The 13,091-nt window shown below is 53.0% G+C and overlaps 1 protein-coding gene across 1 annotated transcript; it reads left to right on the top strand.

Moving 5' to 3' along the window:
* Window positions 1-8,437: 8,437 nt before the first annotated feature.
* LOC119237688 (thyrotropin-releasing hormone receptor-like) lies at window positions 8,438-13,091 on the top strand. The gene is made up of 2 exons (XM_037501638.1): window positions 8,438-9,223; window positions 12,681-13,091. The coding sequence occupies exons 1-2, from the start codon at window positions 8,438-8,440 to the stop codon at window positions 13,089-13,091; spliced, it is 1,197 nt and encodes a 398-aa protein (XP_037357535.1).

Below are 13,091 nucleotides of genomic sequence, written 5' to 3'. Positions count from 1 at the left end.
TCCCGCCTAGGGGTTGCCAGGGTTAGCACGTGGAAATATGGGACACCAGGCTGGATTTGAATTTCAGGTCAACACAGACACAGGTTTAGGGCCTATTGATGCTAACACACTAAACCTGTTGTTTGTCTGAAATTCAGATTGAACTGGGGAACCTTTGTTTTATCGGGCACCTCTGTTCCCACTGAAGTCAGAACGCACTCACGACTCTCTGTGCCGTGGGTCTGATTCTCCTGCAGGTCCTTCTCAGCCCTTCTGCGGCCTGCTCTCTTCTGGCAGGGTCTGTGGGGCTGCAGCAGGACGACAGCTTCCATGACTGCTGGTGTCTTTCCTTAACTGAGTCCTCACCTCTGTGCCTTCACGCGACTCGCTGTCCCATCCTTGGGGACTTCCCTGCCCCTGACTGTCGTGTCCCGGGTCACAGAGCCCCGGCTGGCCAGCCTCTTCCAGTTCCCTAGGCAAACACGCCTCCCTCCTCCACTGCCCTCTGCTCCCCTTCAGAGTCCAGCGAGAGTGGTCCGAGGACCATACACCCTAGATGGTCACTGTAAAACCCCAAATTTCGCTTTGTTGTCATTTTTGCAACAGGGATGAGAAAAGATAAAAAGGAGTTTGTAATCTTTTCATCACCCATCCTGCGCAAGCAGAAAAATGGTTTTTTGCTTGCAGAAAAAGTTTTCAGCTTCCAGGTCTTTTCTTGCTGTGGAATCTGAGAAATGGGTGAAGAAGGAAATTTTTAAAAAGTGAAATTCTAAGTTGTAAAAGGAATGCATGAGAGCTGTCTGGGCGCCCCACAGGGCTCTATTACAGGCAGGAGGCATTGCTCTAGAGAGTTTAAGCCAGGGGAGGTTTCATGCAGGGAATTATAAAACATTTGGAAGCGCTGCAGGAGGGGGCACCGGGAACGAAGCCCCGGGACTGGCTTCACCATGGAGCTCCCTGGGCTGCCATGAGGAAGTAGGAAGTCAGGAGACCATCGTGAGAAGAGCCGGCGATCTCAGCTGTGCCCACATGAGAAAGACGCCAGGGACAGAACCAGCTGCCTGTTTTAGACACGGCTCAGCGAAATGTGCCACTCGCTCGGAGCCGGGGCTCTAAGCTGAGATCTGCTTGCACACGCCCAGCCCCTGCAGCTGGGATGCCCTTCACGTCACAACCAGTGAATGACCTTCCCCCCCAGCCCCCATGAGATGCAGAGCGCCCCTCAGCCTGCAGGGCGTCGACAGCCACAGTCACAGAAACTGAACATCTGCTTCCTTCCAGCACCCAAATATGCCCCAGGTTCATGGAATGTGGAACCCCCAGCACCCTGAACCCCAGCTGCCAGGAAGTCCTGGAAATGTCATTTTTCTGCTTTCTAGCCTCTGGAAATATTTCCACCTGTGGAAAGACAGGCCAAAACAATGCCTTTGAAATTTTTTCGACTTCCACCCACAGGAAACATAACTTTACCTTTGCAAAGAAGAAAAAAGATGTATACACACGCCCGGTGGAAGTAAAAAAATGAATGAAAAACACTATTTCTTAAGTTGAGCAATGTAGCTGGATATTTTCTAGCCCTACTGCTCTACCCCACCCCATTGAATCAATCTGGTCCTAATCCACTCTAGTCCACTCTATTAAAAAAAAAAAATCACACATTGTACAAAGTGAACAACAATGTAAGAAAATAAAAAAGTTCTATCCCCAAAAAATCACATTGTTGGTTACATTGCTAAAACTATGTTATCTTTTTTGCCTTTGAATTATTGATATTAAATTTGATATGGTAGTCAGAAAAACATGTGTATGCTACAGATCTTTACATTTTTCTTGGGATTATCTTTCTGGATTCTTTTATCATTCATATTTTTATTTTTTTAAAGATTTATCCATTCATACAAGAACTGGGGTACAGGCCAGATGCGTGGGAGGGCGAGAGGACTCACCAGAGAGGGAGTGGGGAACAGAACAGGCAGACTGACTGAAATACACTGCTGAGGGGAGCAGCGGGCGCGACAGGAGAGGTCTGCTGTGCCATGTGGGATTCTCACCAGCCAGTTGGGATCAAACCCAGGCTGCAGAGGCTGTGGACAACGTCACAGTGCGCTGCGCAACCACCTGCGCCACCAGGGAGGCCCCATTCATATTTTTAAATGTACAATGTGCTTTTGGACAAATGTTCATTTGTTGGGTGCAGAGTACTATAAATGCTAGTTAAATTGCTTAATTACATGGTTAAAAAAAACCTCACTGGCTAGGACGTAGCAAATTAAAAAGGAGGTTGGATCAGGGGTCACACTGGCCTGGAGATGGAGCAGTGTCAGCAGGCAGGTCAGAGATAAGGAAAGAAAGAGGGGCCCCCCGTAGGAGCCACTGCCAGGAGGATACGTATTTGTGCTGTTACCCCACTTAGGGTTTTCTTAAGAAACGCAGTAAAAATAAAATTGCCCTCCTTTTGGTTTATGTTCCTGCAAAGTGTTTAATTGAAGGCGGGACTCCGAGGAGCCACCTGACAAAGCTCCCTGTAGGTCACCTGAGCTCCAGGGGAAGAGCACGCAGGTGGGGTGCCATCCCAGGTCTTCCCCCGACCAGCCCACGCTTTACTGGACTACACCCAGGGCACATCCAGGTGACTGGGTTTGCAGAGGGATGGAGCAGAGACCCCAGCCCACTCCTTCCTCTCCTAGGCCCCAACTCAGGAATTTTTAGGCTGTGAGTCACCCCACAGAGGTGAGCTGGGCCAGCTCCAGCCACTTTCCCACCTACCCCCAGAGGTGCTGGTGCTCATGGCAGGGGGCGCACCCCCCCAAACACACACACAAAGCTGCTTGTTTGTTCAGTGGTGACTCATCTGCACATTTTTTTTAATTGCACAAGTGATACATGAGTCCTTCTCTTTAGAAGAGTTAGAGCGTCACCGATAATAATAGCCGGTGCTTGCCAGGCACTTATGAGGTGCTGGAGTGTGCACAGCAATGCTTAACAACTGCTCCTAAAAATAAACCCAAACACCCTCGTGTGTAGTGTCGGCTGATTTCCATGGTGTAAATCCTCCCACCAGGCAATGTCAAGCCACCCACGGATGTCACCGGATGGGGCTGTGAAGAGCGTGCACAACCGCTCGCTCTCATGGGCTGAAGGGGCTGCCTCAGCCCACCGTTAGATGCCCCCCAAACCCCACTAAAAGCTTTATGTGCGTCATCGTATTTAAACCTTATTTAAACCATCTCATGTAAGCCTCAAAGTATATGAGAGGATGTTATTGCTGAGGTGAAGAAACTGAAATTCAGAGAAGTGAAGTACTTTGCCCAAAGTCTCACAGTTCATAGAAACGCTGTAGAACCAGGATTGAAACCCAGGTCATGAGACACGAAGAGCTCACGGTCCTAACCGGCCTCTCCAGTAAGTGTCAAGTCCACCTGCATTCTGTTTTTGTTTTTCTTTATTCTTCATTTTCTTGAGGCAACATTCGTTTACAACACTGTATAGGCTCCGGAAGGACATTTTCTTACCAGATGGCCAGTCCGCCTCCACCCCCGGCCCCTGGGCCTCCTCTGCCTTCCCCTCCCCTCCCGGTGGCCCCCATTCTGTCACCAGAATCTAAGGGTTTGGTTTGTTCATTTGCTTTTGGGTGAAGTCCCCCTTGGCCAGCACCCTCTGTTTGCCTCCTCACCCCACAGACAGACCATTTCAGAGGTCGGCACCGTCCAGATATTTGTCTATGCAGGCATGTGCACACAGAATGCAGAAGTAGAAAAAATAGTGTGTTGAATTTTAAATGATACTTGCAATTCTGTAGCTTCTTTATTTTCCCAACCTATTTAGCAAGTGTACAAAAATGCATGAGAATGAAAACCCCCCAAGTCTCTAGCAGAACCTCCTTCCTGACATCAGCAGCAGCAGTCCCCTCCCAACCACCCCGCACTCTCCCACCCTCCCCCCACCACCCAGCACACCTCATGCCCACAGTTGCCCTCTGGCCCCAAATTCTGTGTCAGGCTGGAAGCGCTGACTGGGCTTTCCCAGGAAGATGGATGCCTCCCTCCCAAGAGGACCTGGCCTGGAGCCTGAGGCTGGGCCAGGTTTGGGACAAGTCCTTCTGAATCAGCAGCTCAGCTTGGCCAAATAACTTTTCCTGTTTGGTCCTCCTTCCAGGGCAGGAACAGCTTCTCACGTGGAAGGAGCTCGTGTCCAAGCGCCTGGCCTGACTGTGCTTGGTTAAGTTGGTCCCTTTCCCGTCTGAGCCTGTGTCTGCATCTAGACACACCTGAGGGTGGATGGTGCAGCAGGTATTTAATTACTGCTCTAAAAGTCATTTCCATCCTTCCTTGCTAATTGAACTCTAATTTTATTCAAGTATCTGGTGGCAGTAATTTATTTAGGAAAAGTAAGCCCCTCTCTCACTCCAAGAGTGGATTATGATTGGCTTAAAATAGAACTTCTCAACCCTAGCACTTAGTAGAATCTAGGATCCTTTTAAAAAATACTCAAGTTGTAATGATTCTGATTTAGTTGGACCAGAGTTGGATCCGGCCATTTGTGTCTTTTTTTAAAAAAAAAGATTTATTTATTTATGCATACAAGAACTGGGGTACAGGCCGGAGGTGTGGGGAGGGTGGTGGTGAGAGGATACACCAGAGACAGAATGGGGAACAGAATAGTCAGATCCTGAAACATAGTGCTGAGAAGAGGTCTGCTGCACCATGTGGGTAGCTCCCTGGCTGGGGATCGAACTCATGCTGCAGTGGCTGCGGATAGCTTCATAGGTTGTACCACCTTGCACCACCACTTGTAACCCCTTGCACCACCAGGGAGGTCCCATTTGTGTCTTTTAAAAGCTCCTCAGGTGATTCTAATATGCAGCCAGACTTGTTTGAGGACCCTGAGCCTAGGACAATGGAGGCCTCGCAATGGCAGACATTCATTTTCCCAGCCTCCTTTGCACCTAGGAGAGCCACGTGATGCCCTTCTGACCAATGGGGCTTTCAGATAGTCTCCTGGTTGCTGCCAGGAAATAATGTGCTGACAGATAAAGACATCTGTTGCGTCAAGCAACACCACACTGACAAAGACACGGGAGTCGTAGAGCAGGCTGCACAAGGCAGGATGCTGCTGAGAGCAAAATCCTGGCTGTCTTTATTGATAGAATAATCACAGAGCATCAGCTACGGGTGTCAGGAAGACAAGGGGAAAGATGGTGAAACTCAGGAGTGTCATCTAGGGCTTGAGGGGACACAAGTCTGCTGACCATGTTATCAGCTTGATGACCAAGTGTTGTAATCGAAACTACACCCCAGACCCCAGGCCACAGTCCTAATCTTATCAACAAGGCATTCCACTGATCAGCTTCTGGGGTCCCTTGTCATACATCGATCCTCGGCCCCCGGGGCGTTCCCGGACATACCTCCTGATGTATGAGTCGGGAGTAAGTTTGTGCATCTGTTCTCAGCCCCCCGGGCGTTCCCAATTATACCTCTTGATGCACACCCTTCCCAAAGTGAGCAAGCTTTCTGCTCTTGATTGATATGAAAGGCACCTGGTAAGGTTTGGCTCACATAAATGATTGACCCGTTCTGAAGGGCAGTTCTGACCTTGTGTAGGAATGCAGAACTGCAGGTAACCATAATGGTGGCTGAGCAGGCCACTTAAGTCTAGCAGCTGCACAGACATCAGTGAGGAAAACTTCTCCTTTGTCCCTTCATCTGGCCTTGAATGTGGTGAGATGCGCAAAATGGAGGCACAGCAGCCATTTTGTGATGAGACTAAGAGTGCAAAGGCAACACATGGAAGCTGACAGAGAAGGACAGAGAAGCCAGAGGCCAAGTGCCCTGGGGAGTGGCTGAGGTGACTCTCAAACAGCTAACAAGTAACAGCTCCCACCTGGGGAGACATCCAGGGGCCGACACTATCCATCATTTGCTGGCTGCTGTCATCAAGGAAAAGCATATTTCTGGGCATCTCTGATTCCATGCCCATTTGGAAGAATCGTACATCTGTTCTGCCTGGAGCCCAGATAGGAGGCAACTGGGGCTCCTTCCATCATGTCCAGGGTCACCTAGGGTGACAGTTGCTAGTCCTAGGAAAGGGAAGGGAGGCAGAGGCAGGGGCAGGAGATCAGGAAGAGAGGGAATTTGAGGTGAGCAAATCCTACTTGTGTGGTTGGTATTTACACGGAGACTTAGATGACAATTGCCAAGCTTGAGTCATGTGTACACTTTCAAATACTTCTTCGGCTCTGGGTGCCATTAACCCTGATAAATGTAACGTGCTCTTTATTATTGCATTATTTTCATTATTTCCTTTTTTCAGTACATTTAGCTTTGACTACATGTAGCCAAAATGGATTTCCATCAGTTATAAATACGTCATCGTCCACCCTCCACGACTGGTGAGGCTGGGCCCGGGGATGGCTGCCCTCTGCCATGGTCACAAGTGTACCAAAAAAAATTGAACATACATGAGGCATAAAAATAAAAATAATGACAAGTAAATCTACCAGGGTTCACACCTTTTTGTATGTATCACCTTCAGTTTCCTCATGGGTTAAGCAGGAATAATCACCCCTAGCCAGGGCTGTGGGAAACAGAATAACGAATGTGAAGGCCTCGCGTGGTATTGGGCTCAGAGTAGGGTGCTTTGCCATTGCACTTGCTGATGCCCCCAAGGGCACTGTAGGTCACTGTAGTGCCGCAGCTGTGCGCTGTCGCTGTCGTTGAGGAGGGAGAGGGATGTATTTACAACAGCTAATCAGGAATGCATTCACCCCTTGTCAGCGGCCAGCACAGACCTAAGCAATTTATATGGATTTTCCTCACATCACTCATGAAAACCTCCCCAGGACTCTGCGGTGACTTCTGTTATTATCGTTATTCCATTTCATGGATGGAAAATACTTTCCACCATATTTCCACATAGTCACAGAGCGCACAATAGATGAATCAGCAGTAATTTTGTACCATCTGCTGTGCGCAGGCATCGAGCAAGGCTCCCTGGGAAGCCACCTTGAAGCCTTTCCAGAAGCTCAGTGTGGCCTCACCTCCAGGGAGCTTCTTCCAGGGCAGAAACAAGTTCTTTCATTCACTCGGGACCATTATGCACCTTTTTAGGCAGACACAGGGCTATAGATTGCTAAATGGTGTGTGCGTGGGAGCAGCAGTATCTTAGAGATACGAGATGGCCTGTGGGAAGGCACCGACCACCCTTCAAGAAAGTGTAGCTCGGGCTTCGTGAGGAAGTGAAGAGGACTGGGGAAGGCAAGCAGGAGAGGGTGAAAAGCTGAACTGGAGACAGAAGTTTAAGAGGAGCCAGGAAACCCCCAGTCTAGATGGGCAAATGCCTCCTCTTCTCCCAGTGCTGGGCCTCAGGGCCCACCTTGTGAATGGGGAGCTAAGATTTCTGGCAGTGGAGGCCTCCCTGGTGGCGCAAGGGGTTAATAAGCACCGCACTATGAAGCAACCCGCAGCCTCTGCAGCACGAGTTCAATCCCCAGCCGGCCAGGGAGCAACCCACATGGCGCAGCAGACTTCTCCTGACTCGCCCACTGCTCCCCTCAGCAGTGTATTTCAGTAGATCCACCTGCTCTGCTCCCCACTGTCTCTGGTGAATCCTCTGACCCCCGCGCATCTCTGGCCTGTGCCCCAGTTCTTCATGCATAAATAAATAAATCTTAAATAATAATTAAAAAAAAGATTTCTGCCAGCGGAAACAGGTCGGTTTCCTGGATCCTGTCGAAGCCAGAGGGTCGCTGACTCCGCCCCCACCCCAGGTGCTGCCCGCGTCGACCCAGGAGAGCAGGGAGGGAGGGAGCGGAGGCCCGGGGCGGAGGCGCGAGCGGAGGCCAAGTGCCCCCGCTTCCTTTGGCACCCCGGCCTCCCCGGCCCCCAGAGTCCGGGCTGCGGCTCCCGGAGCGGGCGGGGAGGAGCTGGCGCTGGGCTGGGGCCACCGGAATCAGGCGAGCGGCATCGGCGGGGCAGGCGGAGGAGCGGCGCGCGGTGGGCGCGAAAGCAGAGCCAAGAGAGCAGCTCCGAGGTGGAGATGCCGCGCCACGCGCTGCGCCTCATTGGCTGGACTTTCGCTTCGGAGTCCAGAGCCTGCGGAGCTGGAGAGGGCGGGGGCAGCCGGCCCTGGAGGAGGCGGCTCCGGGGCTCCCAGTCCATTGTTGGGGTCCACTCTGCAGTCCAGACACGCCCGGGCCGCAAGCCCCACGCCGGGGGAGCCCGCTCCAACTCGGGCAGAGAGTCTTCTTGGCGATCAGGCAGCGCGCGCGGATCCCGGCTTCCTCCTCTGGGGGCCCCAGGGTCCCGCGCCCACCCCGTGAGAGCGCACAGAGCTGGAGAAACCTGTTCAGCTGGGGACTGCTGCGGCACCCGCGGCTTCCCGCGCCCAGAGCGCCCCCAGATCCCTTCGAAGTCGCCTGGGCAGCTGGGAGTCATTCTCCAACTCGCCGCTGCTTGGGCGCATGGAGAACCCCACCGAGCGCCCCGAGCAAGCGAACTCCTCGGACCTTGGCACGATGCCCCGGGCTCCGGTGGCAGTGCAAGCGGTGACCTTGACCCTGGTGCCCCTCGTGTGCGCCGTGGGTGTGGCCGGCAACGTCATGGTGGTCCTGGTGGTGGTCCGGGGCCGCCAAATGGTCACACCCACCAACTGTTACCTGGTGAGCCTGGCCGCCGCCGACCTGCTGGTGCTCCTGGCAGCCGGAGTGCCCACCGTGGCCGAGGCGGCGTCCACCCGGGTTTGGGTCTTCGGCCACGCAGGCTGCCTGGGCATCACCTACCTGCAGTACGTGGGCATTAATGCCTCCACAGGGTCCATCACCGCGTTCACGGTGGAGCGCTACCTCGCCATCTGCCGCCCTCTGCGCGCCCAGGCTCTGTGCACCGTGGCGCGCGCCAAGCGCATCGCGGCGCTGGTATGGGTGGGCACCGGTGCCTACTGCGCGCTGTGGCTCTTCCTGGTAGACACGCGCGAGCAGGCGTTCGCCGACGGGGTGCAAGTGCGGTGCGACTACCGCGTGTCGCGCTCTCTCTACCTGCCCGTCTACTTTCTGGACTTCACACTTTTCTATGCGCTGCCCTTGGGCCTCGCCACCGTGTTCTACTCCCTCATAGCGCGCGTCCTCTTCGTGGGGCCGCTGCCGCCTGGAGACCTGGGGCGCGCTGGCTCCGTGCACCAGGGAGGCCCCGCAGGCCAAGTGCGCGTCTCCTCCCGGAGCAAAAGAGGCGCCCTCAACTCCAGGAAGCAGGTAGGGACCTCCAGCCTCAGTGGGACCCCAGTTTTGAGCCAGCAGATGGATGGACGCTGGGCCCTTCTTGAGTCAAACCCCTTAAGTTCATATCCTTGTTGTGCCATTGCCTGGGCTTGTGTTGGGAGATATCACTTGCTGAGCCTCAGTTTCCTCTTCTGGTATTGGGTGATGACAGTGCCCACCACACTGCAGAAGTGAGATTAACCAAGGGTCTAGCCCACTGCATGCGGCAAGCTAAATGTGCAGTAATGTTCGTTAATCGTCCGCAGGGAGGAGCTGCCCAGGAGCCGGCATTCTCTTTCCTTTTTTTTTTTTTTTTTTTATAGGGCATGTTTTTATTTATTTATTTGTTTGTTTGTTTGTTTGTTTATACAAGCACTGGGTACAGTCAGAAGCGCGGGAGGGTGAGAGGATTCACCAGAGCCAGAGCGGGGAGCAGAGCAGGCAGAAGGACCGAAGTACACTGCTGAGGGGAGCAGCGGGCGGCAGGAGAGGTCTGCTCGCCATGTGGGACCCTCCTCCGGTGGCCAGGGAGCAGCCGGGGATCAAACCGGCACTGCAGAGGCTGTGGGCAGCTTCGCAACCCAGTGCTCAACCACTGCGCCAACCGGGAGGCCCCATTCTCTTTCTTTTCCCAGGGAAATAGGGGTTCAGAAAGGTGAAGTGATTTCCCCAAGCCCATGTCACTCCATCTGACACTGAAGCTGCCTCAGTGGACCGAGAACCAGGGAGCCTAGGGGGGCGATGGGTTGTGGGGAGGTTGGGAGAGACCCAGATTCACTGAGCACTTACTGTGTCCCTGATTCTGTGACTGGTCCTGATATTATTTTTATGGATAAGGAAACATATTCAGAAGGGTCAAGGGAATGTTCAAGATGACAATTAGGGCTGGAACCCAAGTGTGTACCTGTGTCCTACACACACACACACACACCCCATGCAGGGTGGCCTTCCTAGGTTTTCCAGGAACACAGCTAGGGGGAGCCCTTTCTCTGGACCCAACTGGTCTTTATCCTCAGCCTCTGGCCCCAGCCCTTAGCTTGTGGAGGAGGAAGGCAGACACCTCGCCCTGCTGAATCACTCCTGACCCAGGCTGGAGCCATCTGTGCCGTCTCCCTGGGTGGGTACACTGTTGGGGGGCTCGCCCGGCACCTCAAACAGCCCCCCTGGTTCATCCTGCTGGCAAGCACAAGATAGTTTTATAGGGGTGGAGGCAGGGTACAGGCTGAGCAGGTCTGAAATCTTCACCTCTGGCTATTGGCCCATCACCACCTCCGGCTCCAGACAATAGCTCATTCTCCCCCCATCATCTGCTTACTGTTCCCTGTACCTTCTGGCTCAGCCTAGAAGGGCTGAGATCAAGTCCCACCCTGACCTAGGCTTTGGGTAGCTTGAATGTTTAGCCTTGGGACTGTCTTGCTGGTAACTGACTGGCTTGGGGTAACTCACTTCACCTCCCTGAGCCTTAATTTCCTCCCCTATAAAAGAAGAGTCATGACAAGACCCTTCTACTTCAGCGGATGGTGGTGAATGTTAGGCATCTGGCATAAGGTGAATGTTCCATCTAGGGTGCCTATTATGAGTGTTTTGTTGGAGCATTAATGTCTTTTTTGGCAGTGGAGAGCTGATGACCTGAGCTCCCTTTCATGCCCCAGAGCGCCCTTACAGAATGCAATGTACAGTTGCCATGGAAAGAGGCATTAAATTGAAGCAGGACATCAAGGAATACGAGGTGGAGAATAGTGATAGTGACCCTAGTCATAACCATGGCTAGCATTCACTGGGCATTTGCTACACGCCAGGCATACCTTACAGAGTTAGTGTATTGAACTTTTATAGCAACCCTATAATTCCTTTCCTTGAGGTTATCAACTCAGTTTGACAGGTGGTAAACCTTCATCAAAGGGGCTTTCCAAGGTTTCGGTGCTTGTAAGCCCTGGGCAGCCTGGCCCCAGGGACCACACACTGCTGTTCAGTCATTATCACCCAGATGAGCCTAAAATGGAATGAATTGAATCCAAATTTGGTAAAATCAGACTGACTAGGGCACTCCTGAGGCTTCATGGCTTCTGGGCTCAAGTTTGTTGACTTAGGGCCGGGCCTCTTTGGAGCGATCACTCTGAGGAACTGAATTCATGGACTCTGAGATGCCATCCCGTTCTCCATGAGAAAGTTGTGTCATGTTTCTTGGAGCTGATTGAGCGTATCCAAGGTTTTCTGGGCAGAGCCAATGCCAGGGCCCTTTGAGCAACATCAGCTCTAGTAAGAACCTCTGGCCTGGGTCTGGAAGGGGCAGTGGGCTCCTGCAGTAGCAGCAAGTCTGGGGGGTGCGCTCTGCTCCCCATTGTAGCAGATGCCCCCTGAGGGTTTCTCATTCCAGAATTTAGAATCAATGGTCTTTTGAAACACCTTCTAGCAGGTACCACCTCTAGGAAACTTTGTTTAAACTCTGCTTTCAGGGGACACCCTGGTGGTGCAGTGGTTTGGGACGCAGCCTATGAAGCTATCCACAGCCACTGCAGCACAAGTTCAATCCCCGGCCAGCCAGGGAGCTACCCACATGGCGCAGCAGACCTCTCCTGACTCGCTCGCTGCGCTGCTCCCCTCAGCAGTGTATTTCAGTAGATCTGCCTGTGTCTGCTCCCAACTCTGTCTCTGGTGAATCCTCTCACCCCCCACACCTCTGGCCTGAACCCAGTTCTTGTGTGCATAAATAAATAAATCTGTAAAAAAAAAAAAATAAAGTCTGCTTTCAGGAAAGTGCTGGCTGAGATCTGAAAAGTTAGGAAGGTCTGGGAGGAGGAAAGGCAGACAAGGGCCAGTGCAGAAGGAGCATCAGGAGAGAGGGAATGGAGAGAACAGAAGTCCCAGAGGGAGGTGTGGCTGCGAGTATCCAGAGAGGACGCTACAGTCTGAGAGGCATGTCCGCGGCTAAACAGCTGGTTCGCAGTGGAACCAGGGTTCCGACCGGACTCTGCCCAACTGGGAACCGCATGCAACTGTACTAGAAGCAGCAGCAAAGGCTGTGACAGCAGTGGTAGCAGCAGCTACCGCCTACATCACATTCTGTGCCTGCAACTCTTCTGCCTCCCTTCCCTGCATTAACTCCTGTCATTCTCACGCCCACTGTGGTGAGGCTGTCTGTCTCCATCACACAGAGAGCCCGGGGCTCAGTGCATCAGTGAATATGATCCCAGTGAGTTCTGAACCATCCAAGGGCTTTTGAGGTAGAGTGGAGCAGGGAAGCTTTCCTAGCAAAAATGAGCCGGACATGGAAGGATGCACAGCAGTTTTTTACCTGGGGATGGAGTTGGCAGGGAGGGCTCGTGTGAGGGCACAGCTTGGCAAGGGCCCGGGTGCTCTTTGGCTCTTTCCTTACAAGTTCAGAGAGACCCAGGGCTCAGGTGTCTCCCGTGGCACCCATGTGTTCCTTTTTTCCTTTCTCACCTGGCAGGTCACCAAGATGCTGGCCGTGGTGGTGGTCCTTTTCGCTCTGCTGTGGCTGCCCTACCGCACCCTGGTGGTGGTGAATTCCTTCCTGAACCCTCCCTATCTTGACCTCGGCTTCCTTCTCTTCTGCCGCCTCTGCATCTACCTGAACAGCGCAGCCAACCCCATCATTTATGCCCTCATGTCCCAGCGCTTCCGGGAGGCCTTCCGCGGGCTCGTTCAGTGCTGGCTGGCCTGGGCCAAGCGCCTGCCCCAGGAGGGCACTCCTGTGCACTGCAGTATCGTCAGAGACTATTCCCTGCATGGGGTGGGCTCTTGGAAGGAGGCAGGGAGCATGATGTCCAGTCAGGGAGGAGATCCTGGCATCTCAGAACCAGGATCTTCAGATGTCAGCACACCACCTTATCCCTACTGA

This window comes from Talpa occidentalis, unplaced genomic scaffold, assembly GCF_014898055.3.
Source record: "Talpa occidentalis isolate TD23 unplaced genomic scaffold, MPIMG_talOcc4v2.1 talOcc4.10, whole genome shotgun sequence".
In the NCBI taxonomy this organism is placed as follows: Eukaryota; Metazoa; Chordata; class Mammalia; order Eulipotyphla; family Talpidae; genus Talpa; species Talpa occidentalis.
The sequence above is the reverse complement of the archived record's forward strand: the minus strand, read 5'-3'. Positions and strand labels throughout refer to the sequence as shown.